This window comes from Pagrus pagrus, assembly GCF_965226575.1.
Source record: "Pagrus pagrus genome assembly, chromosome: 19".
In the NCBI taxonomy this organism is placed as follows: Eukaryota; Metazoa; Chordata; class Actinopteri; order Spariformes; family Sparidae; genus Pagrus; species Pagrus pagrus.
Genome location: NC_140203.1, coordinates 7,906,488 through 7,929,705, shown reverse-complemented (window position 1 = coordinate 7,929,705; position 23,218 = coordinate 7,906,488). Strand labels below are relative to the sequence as shown.

Sequence of the window (23,218 nt, the reverse complement as noted above, 5' to 3'; positions counted from 1 at the left end):
TTTCCCCTGAATGTCCACGACATAGCTTAACAACTCGGGTTAGCAGGTTCGTCTAGCTTTGGATTTCTTCAGCTATGGAGTGATATCCTGCATTTGCAGAATTTCAAGGGAAGAGTGTACCTTTCAAAGAGCAAAAACACAACAGTAAAAGTGTAAGGAATGGATTTAACCTTGTGCTACGGTTCGCTAGCTTCGATTTTTGCCCAGCTAGCTTACTACCCTCCGTATTTTACCCAGGGCCGAGGGACGCAAGTATCATTATTTACTAGGACTACACGTTATGTTGAAAAGACCACTATGTAGTATTTTACTTCATCATTGTAACTTCGCTCCGTATCAATTAAACTCACCAAACAGACCCCGGACTTATTAATGGACTCACCGCTGATGTCAAGGGCTGATGGGAATTGGTGTTTGTTAAAGGCCGCTAAAAACATAAATATTAAATAAACAACTCGACCATTTTTCAAAAACTGCCGTCATAATCTAGACATACTGTATGAGGCACGCCACATGAAATACACAATAATTAAGGCTCTGTTCCAAGGCTGTATTTATAATCAGCCTATTAGCTTATATGTCAATAGGATTTTGACTGAGGTCTTCTTATATCTAGCTAACAGATATTATTCCAGCTGGCAAAATTGACAAAATGAGAAGCCTGATTTTGAATGAAATAAAGATTACTAAGAGTTTTTTAAGGGTAAATCTGCCTCTGAACACTGAAAACTGAGCGCAGGAATGGAAATATTGTTTATATCTACACCAAATGCCAAAAATAACAAACAAAAGAGAAGAGCGTGTAATACTTACAACCATACCGTTTAGGGACACCCAGCAGTCAGGGGGGAAGTCTTGGAGGAGAGGCACCAGATACTGGAGACAGCCATCCCAGTGACACAGAAGCAGCATCATCCCTATCAAATTAAATATTCTTACCACTGCACTGGCCAGGTCATAGGTCATATGGAAAATCTGCCGGAGAGAAAGAGAGATGGAGAGAGACATCAGTTAGACCTTTTCAGTATCTGGTGCTAGTCAGACTCTGAGGTGATGCAACACAAGCAGTCAACGCAGACACACAGGGGTTCAGATTTAGATCTGTTAGTGTCTCTGAAACATCACATGCGTTGGTATTTCAGAGGTACAAAAAGATTCCTTTCAGAAAAGATTAAAAAGACACTTAAAACGTTCACAAAAGTACAAAGTCACCTTTGATGTGGAGGGCATGGCGTGCCCGTTTGGCCACCAGAGAATTTTTGACGCCGCCAGTGTCTGTGTGTGTGTGTGTGTGTGTCTGTGTGTGTGCATCTCACAGATGTTGAGCTGCATAATTCAACATGGCTGCTTTCCAAAACAAACTGACCGGTGGAGAAAATACACATACAGCACAGAGTGGGTAATGCAGAGCGAGCGAGGTGAATAAAACACTGGATGCTGACGGGAGCGCAGACCTCCGGAAACAATCAGCCGAGCGCCACGAGCTGGGGCAAGCGTTACCGCCGGTGTGGCTATTTAATCAGAGCAGGAAGTTTCAGAATAGAAAGTCATCAGCGGGGTGAGTAAGCATGTCTGCGATGTGAAGCGGTTTCATTTACTTGGTATCTGGGCGAGGAGAATTGACTCACGCCCGGTTGGCTGTGCCACTAATTCAGAGTTTCTCATTAGCATGAGAAACCCATTACTTCTTTCCAGGTTAGTTATTCCATCACCGCCCTCACACGCCGAAGCTCGATTTCTCCTACTAAAAAAGTTAAATATGGAAAAAAAGAGATTGGTGATTGCTGATTGGTGGGCTTTGCATAATAAACCTGCCCCCATTTGCCAATTTGGTGAAGAGATTTCAGGTAATTATTGCCTATTTTTAAGCTGATGGGTTCCCATTCACTGTAAACTGCCCATTCTACCTATTATAAGTGTACTGAAAATTTAATTGGGCCTCATGAGGTTAAAAAGAGGTCATTTTTTGTTTCAGGTAAGTTTCTCTTCATCAAAGCTTCAAGGTACAATATGTAAGAATTTTTGTTTAAAACATAAATAATATATATAAGAAATAACAGTTAACTCAACGACGTCTACGTGTGGTGAGGCAGGGATTTCTATTGAAGTTAGCATGCTAACCAGCTAGCCCCAACAGGTGATAGTCCAATAGTAGACAACACTGAGGCTACCCCGGTGCGCCAAACTCCTGGTCCAGGCAGAGTTATCCTTAAACTGAAACAGCAGCAGTCCACGGGCCAAAAGCAAACACCTTCTTTATTTTTATTGTAAAGGCAACTGAGAACAAAAAGGTTTTTTGTGTTTATGACTCAAGAACAGGTGAAAAAAATGCCAGAAATGTTTAGTTTTTTACCTCACAAAAACTAAAACAGCATAAACAGTGATTAAAATTATACGTGTTTTCCTTGTAAACATCTGGCAGGCCAAACCAAACCTTAGGGTTCGAGCCCGACCAAGATATTTTCAAGTATTTGATAAAAAAATATTTGATGGATCATTGAAATAACTGTGCGTTTATTTATATATTCTGCGATCCTGAAATACCTTTCTTGCTAATATCGGTATCAGCCACTAAAATTGGGCTCTACTTATGGTGGGCCAACAGACCCCACTTCAGCCAGCTCTGGGACTACAAGAGTAAAGGTATAGAGGGCTGAAGTCACACAATGTGCACAGTACATTTACATAAAATCTACTGAAATGTTTAATTGAATAAGAGATTAAATGAACATTTCTATTTTCTAACTGCATCTCTTACTTTATACATACATTTTCTGTACATGTAACTCCAGGCCCAGTCTTTATCTTGTTATCCGTCTTTTATTTTTCTCTTCTGTGCTATTTTTGCTTTTCCTGGCATGTATTCTTCAAAATTTGGAAAAACACTGACCACTTTTAACCAAATTACAAAGGCTACTTACTTCCTCTTCTCAGAGAGTGCAATCACTCCAGAAAAGGACAGAGAGCCAGATCATGGACCTCATGTTGTCCTGACATGTATTCTGGCATAAGTCTGAACCAGTTTTGCCGTGCATGCGAAATCTGCCGTTAACCTCCCCCCACCCCCTCTAAACCCCAGGTGTTTTAAAAGCTCTTTGAATCCACATCTCTCCTCCCCGGCCCATTGTGACTGTCCTGTAACCTTTCTGCACAAAGGACAGTGTCCACGCACCGAACAGATGAGAGAACAAGAGGCTGAGCTGATGCTCAGATCCCTCTATGGTTCAAATCATCCACAGGGAGATACAGTGCACTGCCCTGACACGCTAAAATTAGCCACTAGCTTACAGGATGGCTGTCTCAATGCACCCAGTATCTCTTCGGCTGCCTACATCTTTATTCTTAATTTAGCAGAACTTTCTCTCCCTCTCTCTCTCTCCGTGTCTAGTTTGATGACATAATCGGAGAGAACAGCCGACACAGGACAGACAGAGAGAGAGAGGACGGGGGAGACAAAAACAAAGCCAGCGAGATAAAGGTAACTAATAAAGTTGCACGGTATTGTTATTGCACCCAGACTGGAAAAACAGGAAGTCGCCCTTTTGGCCCTCACTTTGAATTGCAAATGCTTCACACCAGGCAGAAATAGCAAAGAGTCAACTGCTTGTCTGCACTCTCCTCTTTCAACTAATGCACGATGGGAAAAAAAAAAACACATCAGAAGACAGTCTGGAGCGCAGGATTTTCGTGTGAAGGTTAGAGAGAGGTTTTACAAATTCCCAGGGAGCGTTTCACTTTGCTGGGAAGCCTCTGCGACCTTTGGGTCAGGCTGAGTCACCAAGGGCCAGAGAGGAATGACGTAGAGACTCATTAGCACAACGTGGGAGTTGTTTGGGTTTGGATTTCAGGGGCACCGGTTTGAGAAGTCTGCTAGCGGCAGCAGGTAGCCGTGAGGTAGTGGTCTATTAATAGAGCTCTTAATAATAGAAGCTCCAGGTGTAGATCACCGGTCAGGTCGCAGGATTATACAGAATAACCTTCACTGTAATGTGGGGATGAATTTTAACTCCATATCTAAATTTCCCTACATGCATCCTACCTCTTTCTTGCACTGATAAAATAGCTAATGTCACAGTGAACGGCCGAAGAAACAAGAAATTTAAGAGGAGGGGTTTATAAGCTACTCAGAGGGTCCGAGGTCCAGTTGTGGAGAGCAGGTCCTCGATGCTAAAGATGCATCTAAAGCATCTGAGTTGTAATGAGGCCATCAAGAAGGAGAGAGCACTGTGTCTGTGCAGCACTATGCTATTAGAGAGGATTAAAATATGGGCCGGCCACTGTCTCGCTCAACTTGTAAAGTAAGGGGAAATCAAGCCAGATCTAAAAATAAAAGCATCACAACACTCGCTGTGTTTGAGGCTTTTCGCTTAATCTTTCAGGTAAAAGAAAACACGATCGACTTCGGAGTTCAGTGATCTTAAACGGAGCAAACGTGACATCTCACCGCACCGAGAAGCATCGTGATCCCGTTACAAAACCACTCAAAAGCTTCTGCAACTAATAATTATTACAAGGTGACATCTTCAAATTTTGTCTGCACAGCCGTCCAAAATCCAAAGATCTTCAGTTGTCGGTGGTTTAAAGCAGAGAACAGGAAGTTGATCACAAATTGATTTGAAGCTGGCACAGGGATGTATGTTGGTGGTAACAGGAGATAGCTTCCTCTGACAGCTGGAGATTCATGTCAGAGCAAGGGTGGGAAACAGCGGTGGCTACAAAGGTGAGCTAATACGCATCTGCTGCCTCACGACAACACTGAGGGGACACGCTGCCTCAAGTTCGTAAAGCAACGATGTCATCGTCCATCACGATGTTTCACTCTAGACATCGTCTAATGCCAATTCAGCAGACAACGCCCAACCGTAGACCGAGCTGTGCGGCCACCAGAACGATCTGAAGTCACTTTCACACTGTCTCTCCACAGCTAAACACTTTCACCTTCTGCATAACTCCAGGAAATAGGTAGCACTGACCGAGAGCCAAGCGAAGCACCAATGCTTTCGGCTGGCATCGGTAAAATATAGGCTTAGAATTAAGTGCAAGCTTAAATTTGACTGGGGACAGGGGCAAAGGTCAGCATAATCCTCTTATACATTAGAGACAAAGAGCCAAGATGTGATGTGATAGCGGCACATGGTCACACGCTCCAGCCAGCCCCACGCTCACTCACATTTGGCACAGTACAGTACAGTAAGGTAGACGAATAGACGAGGACTTGCACGTCAACCTGGGAGGTATCGTGTGTTTACATGCACAGATACACTTCGACTTGGAAGGTGTTGATTGTAAATGTCCACGTGTTGCTGTTTGAAAGCTGTCGGGTTGATGTATGTGCTGCACGCTGACTTTTTGAGCCTGATGTGCAGAGAAAAGAGCATGCAGGAGAGTTGCTCATCGTCAAGCTGTGGGCCTCCAACACGCAATTACAAAGTGTTCTTTATGCATCTTCAAATTGGACATGAGTGACCTCTGTTTGAGGTTAGTGAGGATTAGCGAGGGACTAATTTGAGGGGATTAAATCCACCACTGGCTATTACGTTGAAGGATGACAAAAATGCTTCCAGGAAAATCTGGAATTCTCCCGCTTAGCTTCGTCTTGTAAATCTCCTCTTGGATCTCTCTCTTGGTTTTGCTTAATCACAAAATTACAGTTGAACTTGGATTTGAAAAATCATATTATCATGTAACGGGAATTCACTGGGATTTAAACAAACTCGTGTTTTCTTCTTCCGGCTCTCTTCTTCTACACAAAAAAGGTTGATGACTAATAAAAAAAAAAAAAAAGAGCAACAAGATCTTCCTGAAGACAATGTGTGTGTCTGACATCAGATGCATCTGAACATAGAACATTTTATATACACTGGAAATAGACTTGCTGTGGCGCTCTCTCCCCCCAAAGAAAAGCAGCTTGCTGGAAGTAATTACAATTCACATGTCTGTAATGCCCTATGCGTAATCATGTTGATATATGTATGGTTCAGCAATAAATAAACATAAATAGAGTTGGCATTATTTCAGCGCTTCAGGCAGCACAGTGAATATTCAGAGAAGCTAATCAGTCTGTAAATCTGTCTACAATGCAGTCTAGAATAGACCAGACTAAACAGGAAAACGTCCTGCACAGTACATTTTATACATGTAACTCTGTTCTCTCCAAGCCATGTTAAAGCTGTGTGTTTCTCTGCATGTTCTCCCTCATCTAATTACTACAGTCCTACAGAGTCATTATGAAAAAGCATGTGCAAATAAATAAGGGGATGTCTGAGAATTTTTTTTTTTTTGCAATTAAAGGTTTCTGGAGCTTCACAGCAAAACAGCATTGCAGCATTCTCCTAAACAACTGAAGTAGACAGGGACTCGTTTTTAAAATGTAAAATCTACTACTGACAAAAAATCTAAATGACTCCAGACAACTTGTCTAGCGTAATCCAAGTCTCCAGAAACCCCGCAATACCAAATCAATTTGAAAAGACTTCATTTAAACAATTTTTTACACCCTTTTTGAGGGTGTAAATAACGTCTTTTCAAATCGGATAGGGATCTCTAGACTTTGATTATGCTGGACAAGCAGTATCGAAACATTTCAGGGTTTCCCCAAGCTGCAATGCTGTTGTGGAGCTGCGCAAAAACTTCATTTGACTTTTCATCGGTATGAGGGTGGGTAGACAATTTTATTTGTGGGCGAACTTCTCCTTTAAACAAAGAAAAACATAGTGAATTAAAATTTAGCAGCAAAGACGAGAGGCTGAGGGTTGCTGCTCACCTCAAAGTTACAACAGTAGAAACAACAGTGCAGATTAAGAACTTTGTGTTTTAACTGACTTGAATCTAAATAAGAAAAGCAGCATTTTATCACTTTAAAAACAAATGAAGGGAGCTTATGATAAAACAAGGTGAAATTGATTCATGCTTTTATCTCATTTCCTGTTTTATTTTGTAGGTGTCATCCTTGCTTGTCATGTTTTGCTTTACACTTCCTGTCTTTGTCTTTTTTCCTGCCTGTTTTTTGTGTTCACCTGTGTTTTCCCCTTTCAGTTGTGAGGTCGTCTATGTCTGCTCCCTCAGTCTAGCGTGTCCTCCTTGTGTGTCTGTTTTGGTTCCCTGTGCTCTTCTGATTTGTTCTGAGCTAAGTATATCTCTTCAGTTTTATTCTTGGATTCTTATCTACCTGATTTGATGTTTGCCCTTTTCGTTGGCTGCCTTTTGTTCTGTGGATTTCAGCTTCTTTTTTTTTTTTTCAACCTTCCTGCCTCAGTGTCTTGTATTTGGGTCCTTTGTGCTAAACCTAACAGAAAATTGATTACCGCAATGGACTTCGACAGAGTGTCCCTAAAAGACCATCAGGCTCCTGCAGCTTATACTTAATTCAGCCGCAAGACAAAAACCAAAGGTTCAGCACGCATCACCCATGTTCTTCAATCTCTACACTTGAGCCACATAATTGATTTTAAAGTTTACTTAATATTACTTATTTATAAATGTCTAGATGGATTTCGAGCCCGAAATATATAAGTGACCCCTGAGATCACTGTGGAGTGGACTGCTACTGGTGCCCAGGGAAAGATCTAAACAGGGAGAAGCAGCTTTTAGTCATCACGCAGCTCAGAGCTGAACTGCCTGATGGTCTGACGTTGCAACTTTTCAAATCCAGACGGAAAAACCTTATTGTTCTCAAGTGCTTTTAAAACATTTTATTTTTCTTATTTCATTTCCATACAGATGTATCTCTTTGATTCTGCTCTTAAGCTTTTAATTGATTTTCCGTGTTAACGTTGTTTTGTGCTGTTTTCTTCTCTGTACAGCACCTCGAATCTAATAAACTACCTCGCCTTGCCTTGGATCTTCAGCTCGGAGCAGTACATTTAGGTAATGAGGCCCCAACAGTAATTTCCAGGCGGAGACTTAATTAAAAGGCAGGTGGTGATCAATGAGATCTTTACACAGGCAGAAAACAAGTAGTGATCTATTAATGTTAAAGGAAACACCCGAAAGAGGAGGTCGTTATTTCTACACTGCATGCACTGTCGCCTCACACGCATAGTAACGCATTAGAGGTACAAGTACTTTAAAGAAGTACGTAAAAGTACATAAACACTACCAGTAAAATATGCAAATAAAATAGGAGTTAATAGTATAATACTTCCAGCTGATATGTCATGAGACAGAAGTACGGACATGTTCAAGTTGGGGTTCATTTCAAAGTGTCAAAGAATCCCTGCCATCTGATGTGCCTCTCATTCATCTTTTTTAATATGTCATGGTTACAATTTAGCTTTTTGGAACAAAACCAGTGTAATTCAGAATATTTCTCGCAAAACCAGACAATAAAATACTCGCATCACTGCACTTTCCGCCGCTAGTGAGCCACAAAGGATCAAACTGTAGGGAATAAACACTAAAACTAATTGGGAATCACAAATTTAAGTCTTGCTCGCAATTGGCATTGGATTTTCACACATTTTTTGTGTGCTAAAGTCACTAGTTTTCTCTTTTACTTTGGGGCGGTTACCTTGATATTAATCCTGCGACATATTTCCTGCACTGAAAATGCCTGGGATAATATTATGATAAATTGTTGTAACTTGCTTAGGAATGGTCAGATGTAGACACACTGTCTTCTTCTGTCTGAGTTCACATTAAAAAACACAAAGTTTTGACCTTTGTTTTAAAAAATTCTGATAAATTCCTCCATTCTCAGACAAAGCAAACACAAAATTCGGGCTTTAAATGAGCTGGACAGAAACTTAAGGTTCTCCTGAATCAGATTTTGTATGGCACTTGATGCTGACTATTAGAATAGCTAGGTAGGAAAAACAAAATAAATACAGGAGAGTCTGGTTCCCCCGAAAATTGCTCTCCTTCTTTGACCTACAAATGTGTGAATGTAGCCTCAGCAGATGCACATTCTCGTTCACCAATAACATCAAGGATCATGGGAATGTGTTTAAGTGTCAGATCAAAGGTGACGCTAGGTGTGGTGATACTGTTCTTAACTGGATTACCAACCCCCAAACCAATCAGTGCATTCATTCTGTCAGTCACCAGTTCAAATAAAGCCCCTTTTCCGCCCAAGAAGCTCTTTCCCCCGGGAGTTCATCCGCTCTGTTTTCCATCATTCCTGTGTCCGTCAGCAGTATTCTCCCTGTTCTCCCACTAAGCACATCACACTGTACTGCGAGCAGTGCTGCCTTGCCCGCTGTCTCACCCGCTCTGCGTCTATTTTGGTCGTGTGAGCGTGATAACCTCAACACCACTGTTCCGCCTTAATCTGTGCTCAACCATTCAGAGCTGCACTGGCAGAGGCAGCGTCCTCCGGGGCAGGAGCTCGCACAGCCACGGGGGGTCACATTTATGATGTTTTCTGCATGGACTTCTTGGGCGGATTGTGCGAGGATCCTGTGTTGGTAATGACTTCAGGATGGTAAACATTAGCTCGAAATTTTACATGAGAATCTTGTACCTTTTCTATCAGTAGTTATATATACATCCTAACCAACAGAGACTGCTAAGCCTTCCTTTTGATTGTGTGGACATTATTCTGAGAGTCTGCGAGGATTAACGTATGCATTTAATGTATGCAGTTAATTTATGCACAGTCTTCTACTAATTTCTTCCGGCACTGTAAAAGGAAAGCTGTCAGAAAAGCAGTATACTCTGGCAGCTGTAGTACCAAAAATACTGTTAAATAACAGAAAGTAACTGTCAAATGTAATGAAAACAGTAATTTTCTGTTATTTAAATACAGTTTTAGCTTTAATTTTACACAAGACCTTGTTTATATTTTGGTTTTTAACACTGATAATGAAAAGCTGTAAAAATAACTGTATATTCTGGCAGCTATAGTAACCAAAATACTGTTAAATAACAGAAAGTAACTGTCAAATGTCTTAAAAACAGTATGTTTCTGTTATCTAAATACAGTTTTAGCTTTAATTTTACATGAGGCCTTGTTTATTTTTTGGTTTTCACAACTGTAAAGAAAAGCTGTAAATATAAAACTATAAAAAACAGAAAATGACTGTCAAATATAATTAAAAATACTGTATTCTTCTGTTATTTAAATAGCAATATTTATACATGTAAAAGCAACTAAATTACCTTAAAATATGGTTGAACACTGCTGTTATACAAAAAATCTAACTAAAAATTGCAGAAGAGTGCTGTTATGTTGTATTCTGTAAAACTTTAGATTCTTTATCACAGTGAAGGACCTTAAAACTCGTATGTGGGAAAAAGGCTCATTGCATCAAGGGAACAGGTAAATGTATTTATGGATGAGGAGGAGGATGAATGTTCTATTGATTTGTACCTGTAACCTGAGCAGCAGTAACAAAATAACAACACCGGCTCGAAGCAAACATGCACACATGACTGACATCTCCCAAAACAAGCAGCACTTACAGCTCAGACGGCGGCACCTGTGCATTGATGAGACCATTTCTGAGAAAATAAAATGACAACGGCATGTGTGTGTGGACATATTGTTCAAAAACCATGCCAGTACTCTCAAAAACAACTGTTTTCCCACATGACCCATTTTCCCTCCAATTGTCTGGTTATGCAAGTCTGTTTCAGGACGACAGTTTGACAACATCATTCCAGGAATTAAATCAATGTCCCCAGTCAGTCCATGACGGAGGGATAGATGGATGGTGAAAAAAATAAAAAGAGACAAAGAGCTGAGAGACAACAGGGAGTTTACAGAGGCATCGATCCGAAGCACAAAACAGAAAATGATTAATTCTGTTTGATTTCAGTCTGCAGATATATTTTGACATGATTTTATAACGTGAAGCCTCTTGTCTCTAGATGCTGCACAGAATAAACATCTTACTGGATATATTTCATCTGTACTGTGAGTTAATACTACCAGTTACCTTTTAGTTTATAAAATCACTTTTTTGCCACTTGGGATACAGAGGAGACAAGTTGTGATTTAAGTGTACTCATGAGGGACATATTTGGATCTGTAGCTGTAAAATGCTGCACTATGTTCCCAAGCTAGTTGCTAACTGTGCTGTCCAGGTAGTCTACAGTAGTTTGTTCGTGCTTTTTGCTAAAAAACAGCCACCTGCTGCATCTGGAAACTATGCTATGAAAGTCACTATAAAGCTCTGTTGAGCCAACACATTGTCATTAAACATTGATCACAGTTGCTTTAATAAAGCTGATAACTTGAGTCTATGCAGCGTTTACTTTAAAGGAATAGTTTGTGAATACACTTATTTGCTTTTTGCCAATACGTTAAATGAGAAGATTGATACCACTCTTCTGTCTGTGTCTGTTTGGACATGATTAGCATTCCTTAGCTCAGCATAAAAACGTCCTAAATTCAAAATTACACATAAGGGCCCCTCTAAAGCACAACAGGTCCAGCACATAACTCCCAGTTGTGTTCACATTTCTGTTTATTTCAGTATTAAACAGGCCTGCTGTTTTCCCCTGCCTCTAGACTTCATGCTAAGCTGATTAACTAGAGCTCTGGCTCTATACTTAAGGTTTTTTTTTTTAAAAATCCAATGCTAGACCAGTGGACTGCTTTTCAAAACCTGGTGCCTACATTACCCACAATGCAACTAGCCACTCAGTGACATCACTGAGGGCAATTTATCAGACTACATGCAGCTTCTTCTGGAGCCACAGAAGGCTTTATAATTATGTTTTCATTTGCGGTAGTACTCCTTAAACACACCTGGATATGTAAAACTGGTGGAGTTACCCTTTAATTCACAGATATAAAGGTGGTATCAGCTTTTTTGCTGTGTATATATTTTCCATAATGTTCAAATATTTCTTTAAAAGTGCACTATATATATATATATAAACAATTTTGGTTACATAGTCATTTTTTTCTTGAACTGTCGGACTTCAACAAGGGCGAACGTGCTGTTTTTGAACTCATAACTCAAAATACAAGCCTGTTTTGCTCGATTGTTTACAAACAAATGTAAACATATGACTTTAAAGTACATCTAAAACGTATCAAGAGCTTTCTTTATGATCTTGTAAATAAAAGTTGCACGGTGCGCCTTTAATGTGAAATGGCAGGAAGGCGAGTGGGCTGTAATTTTTTGCAAGTGTCACGGAGGAGTGACAGAAGAGAGGAAGGGTGAGCTGTGCTAAGAAGGCAGTCAGGGAAGATTAGCGCCCATGTGAGAGCAGGAGGGATTTGACTGGATTGCACAGGGTGACCTGCTGTGCTCATGTAAACATCAGCAAGATGGACCCTTCCTACTGCAGAGAACTGGCGAGGACACACCCGCACCGACGCTGGGAAGGAGCGGTGGAGACGGTCTCAGGAATAATAACTCGAGATGGCTCTTAATGGTCGCCATTTCTCTGTAATTCAAACGGCTAAAACATTAGGTCGCTGTGTCACAACACAGTATAGTAAATATGAAGCCCTACATGGAAGCCAGTCGTGTAACCCCGAGTAGAGGGACAACACATTATCTAGTCTCACATACCTCTGACTATGCTAGCTGCAGCTGCATGAGTAACTACACTTGATATGCTGCATAATCTAATCTGTGCTGCAGTCACAAATAGACCTCCATAATAATACATCCCTATGGTGCAATAATAGTTCATCGCTCTCATACAAGACTACAGAGAATATAAATGATCGTGTTTCTGTTCATCTTAGGCTTCGATAGATGAGCACAGCTGTTGCCACGACAGACGGATGAAGGGCGCTTGGGTAAAATCCATCCACCACAACATTAACTCTTGGGAAGTGCGAGTAGAAGAACCCTAAATGCTTCGCTAGTTACTAATTAATTATTTTGCACGAGACATCATTACAGGATGTCTGCCATGAGTGGTGTTGCTCCCCTCTAAATAACAAGGGATCATTACGAGGCTCATGCAGAACCAGTCAGTCGAGTATGGAGAGTCTCGCAAGAGCTTTCCTCGTCTCACGACCAGGGATCACCATCTTCGGCGCGACCCCTCCACATGCCATTCTACACACTCGCACACTAACAGCGGGTAACCACCAACAACAGCCCCGAGGACAAAAATAACCGAGATTAGCCTAATCTCCACACTTATCACTTTAGCCCACCCCCCCCCCCACCAAGTCTATATCTGTCATCTGTCTGCTTACTGTACTGCGCACACCATGCGGAGGAAACTGGTGGGATATCCCGCTGGGACGGACACAAGATCAAAGCTGCATCCACTGACTGGTTTCTTACGCCAGACGAAGGGGGTTAATGCAAATTATGAAAGCAAAAAAAATATCGTTGCTGAATATCGAGTTAGAAAAAGTTAAATTCTGCTCAGGAAAAGCAGCAGATGTTGGAGGAAAATAGCAGATGTTGATTTTGTTTGACTGCTGTGGGGCTGCTGAAACAGTTACACCCCAGGCTCAGTAACAGAAGATGACAGTGTTTCTCTCTCCTCTCCTTCCTCTAGTCATTTGTATATGAAGCCTAAAACCTCCTTAGATTTATATTAAAAATACGAATGATTGAAACACTTTGATTTCAACATTGCGTGCGATTGCGTCTCCCGTCTAGACAAACTATTCCTTCCCCCTTTTCTCCGTCCCTTCCTCTCGGTGTCACTGCCTTTCCGTCTCCCTGTCTTCACTGTGCGGACATGTCTGTTTGTGTCTTGCATCAAATAAGAGGCCAGACTGAGAGACAGACTGACAGTGACAGGAAGAGATGAAAAGACCGAGACAGAGAGAGATAGGGGCCGAGAGAGAGACGGAGGTACTCCCGGTGGACGAGTATACAACATTTTAAATGTCATGCATCAGCTTACAGTGACAGTGTGATACGAAGCGACCTGCGCAGCCAGCAGCAGCTCGTATATAGGCTGACATACTGGGAACGTAACTCAATGAATGTGATCTATCAGCATGTTTTTTTTAACATTACAGATGTACTTCAGTTTGCATCTGTTAACCTCTGTCCTGTCAATGATGAAGTGAAATACATGTTTAAACATGTATTGGTCCCTTTAACATCCATGGGCTTTTACATGTGACGAATGGCTTCACAGTTAGATGGGAAAACTGTGTTTTAAACACCACAACAAGAGCTGGATGATGATACTGGAATTCTTTAGGCCGATATTTATTTTTTATAAATCACAAGATGTGTCTATAAAATCAAATTTTTTCTGCAATGATCCTTCAAGTATGGTTAACACTAGTGACAAAGTTATGTGATAAAGGCAGGGTAATTGACTCTGGGATATAATAATTATAAGTTACTCCAACAATCTTTTTCTGCATTATGTTCCTTTTCATATTGACGTAGAGTATCGCAATACACGTAACAGCATTACTTGACTTGGATTACTTTAGATACAGTTAGAAACTTGCAGTTTTCACCGGGCATTGTCGTATGTTTTTGTTTGTTTTTTGGATTTAAGCTTGGAACATATGAGAAACTATGTGTTTCGTCTCATTTCAAAGCCCATTTGCTTATCTATGGTACTGAATTCTCCTGCATTAGAAGAGGTCAGGACATACAATTTTGTGAAATTGCCATTAAGCACTTATTCAACCAAATAACCTGTCTGTTTTCATTCACGTAACTAACTGATAAATAATCCATAATATCATATTTGAAACTCTCACACCATTTCAACCCTACACGCCACCTCCAAACGACTCTTTTATTAATTTAACCAATGAGTTGAAATAATATATATTGGAGCTGACGTGCAGGGATTAGTTGTCAGAAGTTGCATACTGATAACCTTGTATCTATACTGATGTGTGTAAAAGTATGTTCCTCAGTGTCGAGCCAGGCTCTGCTTCAATAAATCATGGGAATAAAGAGTAGCCGCGGGGCTGTAATCAGCGAGCTTAGTGCTATATTTTCTCTCTAGTTTACACCACGGGTCTGACAATTAACTCTGTACTCTAAACCATATGGTCAAGCAATTAACACACTCTACCGCGGTTAACAAGACCAACTAGCGACAGAAGGAGCACTGAGTGACTTGGCGAGGGGAAATGGGTTAAATCTACAGGGGATGAGGAGAAAAACTCTTTCTTCCAGGCTGTGGAGTCTGGGATTTTCCGCCCCGTGGGCCAAGAGTGAGCTTCCCTTAGTGAGCGGAGCAAGAACACGATTCAAGGCACATTATGTTCATCGTCAGAGAGCCGTGTCTTAGAACAGAGAGGACAAGAACACAGACAGCATGAGAGGGAAAAAGCATTGTTGTCCTTCATTTTTTTTGTGTCTGCTAGACAAAATTGGACTGGAGGAGTCCATTAGGCTGTTGTGTGTGTGTGTGACTTTGCTCGCTTGTTTGTGTGTAGATGTTTTTGTGCGTGACAGGAAAAAGAGAGAAATAGATGGAGAGGGAGGGGGAAGAGAGATAATTCTACATTTCATATGCTTCAGTGTATTTAATGAAGTTTTTAACTATGATGATATCTGTTTAAAATCACATTTACTAAATGTATTGTATACTTTTATGTGCAACTTGAGGGGAAATCACACATTCTTGTTTGGCGTATTTAACATGGTTGCTGGTGAGTGCTGCTATGACAGTGTGGGCGCCTCTAAAACAGGAAAAGCACCCCCCCCCATACAACATGTCAAATGTGTGACAGGCAGATTGTCACACATAAGGACACGTGACGGAGCTCTTTAGGCCCCCAGCAGGCTGCAACTCCCACACACACGACAACAAATGTCTGCTTCGCCTCCCCGGTCATCCTCTGCAGTCCCAAATACAGGGTGGGGTATCCCATATCTGTTTATGCCACATGACTGACTGCCAAGCAAAAACCCATCGATGGCAATCATCCATTCGCGTATTATTCAAAGCGGAAAGCAATCGATTCGGTTGCTATAAAAACAAAAGGCACGGAGGCACGAGCTCTCCGTCAGAGAGTGAAACCTGAGTAAAAAGATGTGAAACACGGTGATTCGTAAGCTCTCTCCATTAAAAAAAAAGTGCTGCTGTTTCAAGACTTGCTCAACCAAATGGCATAAAACATGCACAAACATCACTATGGAGCCTGGGCACTGATGAAAAATGCAATAGGGAAGAAGAGGGAACAGTGAATTCACTGTTCCGTAGCCAAGTGCTCGGTAGAGCCGGACAGAAAATTTGCTTCTGCTCACGCTTTAGCGACAAATGCAATGTGTCCAATTATGGATACTGGTCGGTAGGATCCGCACAGTACTTGTATTTGCTGATAATAAATAAAGGTGGTCATTTTGTTGGGTTGAGTGGTTCCTAGTCTAAGATTCAGAGCCACATTTATGAAGACGAAAGCACATGTATGTATGTAGAAAATCTAATTAGGTATCACATTTTCTTTGCAACTGAACTTTTGACCACATGTGTCATGGTTTGGGTTTTTGGTAAGTCACTTCCTGTTTTATTTTGTAGATTTCATCCTTGTTTGTCTTGTTGTGACTTTCCACTTCCTGTCTTTGTCTTTTTCCCCACGTGTACACTTGTGTTTCATTTGTTCATTAGCCCTCGTGTATTTACGTCTGTGTTTTTGTTGTAAGTTGTCTGTTGTCGTCCTGCGTTCTCACGTCAGTTCCCCGATCCTGTTTTCTCCTCGTGTTTTACCTGCGTCCCTCGTGTCTTCCTGGTTTCTACTTTGTTTAGTTTTGCTCTTTGCTTTTCGTTCCCTGCCTTTTTGTCGGCTGTCTTATTTATTTGGAAAACATCTTTAGTTCATCAAAGCTCGTTATTCATTATGTCTTCCTGCCTGCCTCCGTGTCTAACTATTTTGCAAAACCTTAACAACATGTCAGCAATCTCATTAAATCCCGTCCCCTCGACCTAAAAGACGTTACCAAAATTACATCAGCTTGGTCTTAGAAAAGGCTTATTCATGCTGTTGTGTTTTGCTCCTAGACTATGAAATGAACTGTTTACAAGCCTTAGCGGCTTGTCCTGCTCATTTTAACCCAATTCAAGACCAATCGTAAACCCCATATCACCAAAATTCTTGCCACCTTTCACTGGCTGCAGGTTAAATTTTATTTTATTTTGATTATTACATCTTTTGATAACTTTAAAGACCCAACATGGTCTGGCTTCCAGTTACAAAGCTATTGTCCCCATATGCTCCAAGTCGTGACTGGAGTTCCTATACCCTCGGTGCTTGTTTCTAGTTCGCTCTGCAACTCCCAGCCTGAGGAGATCTGACTTGCCAGCACATTACCCGTCTTTAAATCAGTGCTTTAAACACATTTTTATAGTTAATGTTAATTTATGCCTTATTTGTAACTACTATGTGATTTATTTTCTTTTGCTCTTATATTGTCCATATTTCTCACCCATCTCTTCATTTATCTACATGTATTTTTTGGAGAATTTTGTAGTAAATCACAATAATCCCTACCTGTCTCTGCAGCAAAGCAGGTACAAGTGACCCAAACAAAGCAACTCCTCCATCAGAGGCTCAGATCAGAGCTGCATGGAGGATGTAGGTGGCACTGATATGACAGATTTCTCCCGCATAACTGTATCATAATGCACAGAAACGGCCTATCAAAGTGCCACCACTGCGCAATGTGCAAGTTTATCCCACCTGCATCATTTGCACATTCTCTCCAATGGTGGAGAAATCCCACTCACACCTGCGCATTAATGCTGCTTTAATGCATATGCATCACTCCTGACAAACAAGCTGCACCTCAGATCGCTGCCTCTGTTCAGTAAATGACACGTACGTCTCCAGGCGTGGAGAAGATGTCCCTCAGTGTCCTCAACGTACCCTCAGGTGAAACCAGACCTTTGCATGCTTTGCGATGTCCAACGTCTCCACTTCTTGTTGTGGGGATATTAATGATAAACAACCAGCCGTGCAGCAGCAGATACAGAATCTGGGCTAAATAACACCTGCTCCAAAAGTTGAAATATGTCCCCGGTTGTACAACTTTTCCCAGCAGCCTCATCTACAGAGCTATCGTAAATCTCCAACAGCAGCGTGTTCGAGGAATGTTAAAGGGTAAGTTCACCTGAAAATGAAAGTTCAGGTGACGTTTTGTAGTACACAAAACATTTCTGGTGCTTTACAGCAAAACTATTCTCCTAAACAACTTAAAAAAAACACTGCTCCAAAACAGCTTGTCAGGCATAATACAAGTCTGCAGAAGCGAGATGATTTGAAAAGACGTTATTTACACCCATGATCCGAGGTCACACACTTCAGACAGGGTGCGCGCTTTTAGCTTAGCAGCTACAGTGAAGATTTCGGCTTTGAAAAGGGTGTGAATGACGTCTTTTCAAATCAATTTGTGATCTTGGGGCTCCTGGAGACTTGGATTAGGCTGGACGAGCTGTATGGAGCCATTTTATGCTCTTTTTCAGTTGTGTTTTTGTGATTTAATGCAAGTCCCCATCTACTTCAGTTGTTTAGGAGAATGTTGCCCGATGCTGTTCTGCTGTGAAGCTCCAGAAATGTTTTGTGGACTACACAACTTCACCTGACTTTCCGTCTACGTGAGGGTGACTAGATAATAACTGAATTTTCATTTTTGGGTGAACTTAAGTGTTTTGCTGAAAAGTTACTCATCAGTTTTGATCTGATGTCCTCGAAACACCTGGATCATTGGAAGTTGTCGCTGCCGCCGTGAACCCAGTCATGGCCTCGGCAGATTGTGAAAACACAGTTTTTAGGAACGAGAACGATTAGTTTGCTCCCGAGCTTCCATATGCCACCTCGAGGCTACAGGGTATAGAAATATCCTGCTTCACACACACACGCACACACACACACACACACACACACACACACACAGATATGACACATTCCCACGACAATCCTCAGCCTCACACATCACATCACATCAGATCACGTCACATAACGGGAAACAGTTGTACACAGTCATCGGCCGACGGCTCCGCTCCAACACGGCTCTTTCACAGACGCGAGTCCTGCAGCCGGTCACATGAAAATCTGTCCTACAACTAAATGCCATTTGAGAGAACATGGTAATGAGGCCAGGATCCTTTTAATCATCCTCCCATAAATGTCATTTGCTGGTCTCCGTGATGAATGCATTGTATGCTTTTCTTTACAGATTCATCTCGTTTGTTTTCGGTCACTGTGATGTCGGTGCAGCTTTAGCCGAGCAGGACGCCTGCAGGGACACGCAAACAGCAGCAGGTCACATTTTAAAACCTTCGCCCTTACTTCATTTACAAGCTGTAATTACAGAGAGAAACAGAGTCGACACAATAGAAAATCAATCAGATGAGTATAGTAGAGGAATCACTGCTGCTGCTGATACAAAGATTAAATGTAACACACACTGCCGTCCTCCCTTTGTTTCTTCTCTTCCTCTGTTTCCATCCGTCTCTCTGTCTCTCCTGCTCTCTCTTTCAACCTCACACATGATTCAGCACTTCATGATTCAGCACACCTTCTGTGTACGTGTGTGTGTGTGTGTGTGTGTGTGTGTGTGTGTGTGTGTGTGTGTGTGTGTGTGTGTGTGGTCATGCACCTGTGTCCCTCCATGGGACTAGGGCGGAGGCCTCAAGGCACTTCTCAGAGACAGGTGAATCAAGTCCAAAGGACTCTATAAAGCAAAGCCGACTAATCTCCTTTGACACGACACTATCTGTTGCTGAGGTGGCAAATGAGAGGGCCTTTATTCACTTTACCATGCCTGCACCTTCTGTCGGCTTATTATGTTTATCATTAGGAGGGTTAAATATTAATATTCAATTATTTAATCCACGGAAAATTAAGTAGATAATCAAGTAATTGTCGAGCAAAAATGCCAAACATGTCCTGTTTCTGGTGAGGATTTTGTTTTCTCTGTTAATCTTTGGGTTTTTGATTGACTGTTTTCAGCCTCTCCTCTCATCACCGGGAAGGTAATATATTCATATTCCTGAACTATTATTTAATCAACAGAAAATCAGTAACAACGATAGATAATCAAGTAATTATTCAAGCATAAACGCCCGATATAAACTGTTTTCAGTGAGGATTTGCTGTTTTTCTCTGTTTTATATCACAGTACACTGTTCATCTCTGAGTTTTGGACTATTGGTTGGACAAAAAAACATCTTAAAGAATTCACCTTGGGCTCTGGGAAACTGAAATTGTTGTTTGTCAAAGAAATGATACCAAAACAGGAATAACCGCTATTTTCAACCTCTCCTGTCTTGTAACCTCACTTCAAACTCCTGTTTTCTCTACATGGATGCATCTATTTTTGTAAGTGCACAGCACATTATAAGAAATGGTGTATGCAACAGTATGCAAAGCTATTTTTACAACCATGTATATGAAGAAAAACACCTTTGAAGCTCCCTCCTGGCTTTAAAGTATCAGAAAAGACAAAGGTGGCACGTGTGAAGAGGTGCAGACGAACATTCACATCTTCCCTGTCAGTTTGTTTGCACTGCAGAGACGGAGGAGTTAAAAAAAGGTCCGCTGTCACACAATAGCGTTGGTTATTTCAGCGGGGACCAAATTTAGCCAGTGTAATGTAGTTACAGTCTCCTCTGCTGCTCCCACGCAGTGAACTAGATACTCAGGTCAGTTGGCTCACATTTTCCCCCCTTTCAGATCAATTTACCAGCTGAGCTGCGATTCAGCCGCGCACCTCTGCTCGGGACCAGGTATCCCTGCCGACGCTATAATTAAGCAGATCGCTTGCATCATGCTCTGCTGACGGCTTTAGCAGATTCTACCTATCTCTTGCAGCTTAAGGGATCATCAGCCGGGTTTCTTTTCCAGGCGACTGTTACGGGAGGTGAATTAATGCGGCGGACAAAAACATAAACGCGACACTTCTGCCTTCGAACCCCGAGTTAAAGGAAAAGATCTGAGGCTTTTTTCCAGTGCACACTAATGGCTTTTTTTCTCTCAAATTGTGAGCACAAATTTGTTAAAAATTGGTATTTATGAACCCTTCAACTCTGCCAAGGTAATCCGTCCACCTGACAGGCGTTGCATATCAAGATGCTGATTAAACAGCATGAGTATTGGGCCTTGGGCTGGTTGCAATTTGCAGTCGGGAAACAGGATATGCTATTATTTTGACAGATATGACGAGTGCGATATGATTCCTGATTTATTGGAAATGTTCTCTCCCTCTTTTTTGTTTTTTGTTGGCCTTTTTCATGGCTTATCGGATAGTACAGCTGGGGAGTGACAGGAAACGGGGTGGGAGAAAGGTGACGTGCATCAAGGGGTCACAGGTCGGATTCAGATTCTGGGCTGCAGTGGTGAGGACACAGCTTCTGCAAGTGGGGCACATGCTCAACCAACTGAGCTATGGGGTGACATGAAAATGATCATTTTTGTTTTCTTTTATTTTATAAACTGTTAAAATCATGACAATGTGACATATATTGAGGTCTCTACCAAACAAACATGCTTTTCTTATATCTGGAGAACAAGATTTGTAGGACAGGGCATCTCTGCAGCGCTACAGTCACCATAATCCATTTTGTCACACATTTTAGCTTTATTAAAAAAAAGCTTCTTGCAATTTTGGATAACACACTCGGCCATATTGCAATTTTGCAGTTTTATCAAACAACACAATGCCTGACGCACATTCTGAAGGAGGCCACAGTCGGCATGCCGGCTGCAGGACATGTCCGCCAGCGCTGTTTTGCACGTGAATTAAATGTACACTGCGCTACCATAGGGCGTCTCTGATGTCAGTGTAGAACAATCTGATCTTGAGGAAGTGACTCAGTCTGTCACATTGATGTTCACAGAAACAGGTCGTGCTTTTGCGTGACAGCTCTACGATTCCGATTCTGACAAAAGCGGAGCTGCACGCAGACAGCTGCTAACTGCCTCGCACACATTCAAACCATTTTTTGGAGAAAGAATAAAGTTCAAATCGCATGGGAGAGATCGTAAAACAGATCCGTGTCGCTGAGTCAGGGAGAGGACCCTACCCGCATCAGTAACGTTAAGTATACTGTGCATCTGAGGGATGACACCTCAGGGCGTATTTATGCAAAAAAAAACTCAACTGTGGCGATGACACAATGACATGAGATGATGACACAGTTTCATCATCAGGGGCACCATTTCAGACGCATGACTAGAAACTGCAGAGAAGAAAGTGCATCACTCGGGAAACATACTGTATGTTTTTATCATCGCTTTCAGGGCTGAGAATAAGAATGAATACTGAGAGTTAAGTAGCGACAGTACGTAGCACTGCAGGGGAAACTGGTAACAGTATCCCGTCCTGCTACTGTAGTTTATGTATACTGACAGTAGAGGGTGGATATCATTGTGTAACTCACCGTGTGTGACAATGTGTTACCACGGTATCAAAATACAGTTGACTCTGCAACACGACCAGGCAACGTGTACTGTGATACACGACGATATACGTTAACTAAAGAAGCGAAGACAACCTAAGTCAGAGAGAAAATGTGTCAAAATGCTTAAACCATGGACGTGTATTGGTGGTTATGGTTGAGTCTGCAGTCAGAGCCTCTTTAACACACATGGACACACAAATCGTTCAGATTGAAGGTGTAAAAAAGGCCTCAGCTGCCCGAAGCGGAACAGTTTGAAAGGTAAATGTCAAAATCTCCCTCAGTACCAGTTTATGAATAAAAATGCATTACCATATTTCAACTGTTTCTCCCAAAAGACTGCTAGATATTATATATTATTATGATATCTTTATTTATACAAGTTCTTGTTCCTATTTCTACTGTTTTATATATATCTTTGTATTGATCTTATTCATTTAATTGTCTATAACTTCTCCAAGTTCATGTTTGCCTGTTAAAAACAGATATTAAACTTAACAAAACATTTAAACTTAATTGGAGTGCACAGCCCATATATTGTACTTTATACAAACAGATTTTATACTAATGGATTTTTAGTGCATACAGGTTTAAATATGATTCCTAATTCTCAATAATGATACGTGCCATTAATTGCAGTGAAACATAAAGTTATAAAACAAATATGCAGAGCTGTAAAGATCAGGTTTGTTACTGACACACAAATTCTGCCCGGGGCTCCCGAAAGGGTACAGCCACCCCTGGGGGCTGGTATGCTGCCACAAGCCCAACCTGAGCCCTTATGCTTGAGCTGGGATCTGGCAGGAGGCCTGGTGGCTGCGATGAGCCAGATGTGGCACTGGGAGCTGTGGGGATTCTCTACAGCAGTTTAAAAATGTTATCCCCTTAGACTGCTTTTGCATTTTTCATTAAACACAATGAACCAATATCAACAGTGGATGGTGGGGTATCTGAATCTGCTCCTGGTGAC

The 23,218-nt window shown here is 41.5% G+C and overlaps 1 protein-coding gene across 1 annotated transcript in view; it reads right to left on the bottom strand.

Annotated features, from left to right (window-relative positions):
- The window catches only part of hcn1 (hyperpolarization activated cyclic nucleotide-gated potassium channel 1), an 83,899-nt gene that overhangs the window by 46,654 nt on the left and 14,027 nt on the right, over positions 1-23,218 (bottom strand). The window contains exon 3 of the mRNA XM_084383888.1: positions 814-975. Coding sequence (XP_084240014.1) covers positions 814-975 — 162 coding nt within the window. The remainder of the gene's footprint in view (positions 1-813; positions 976-23,218) is intronic.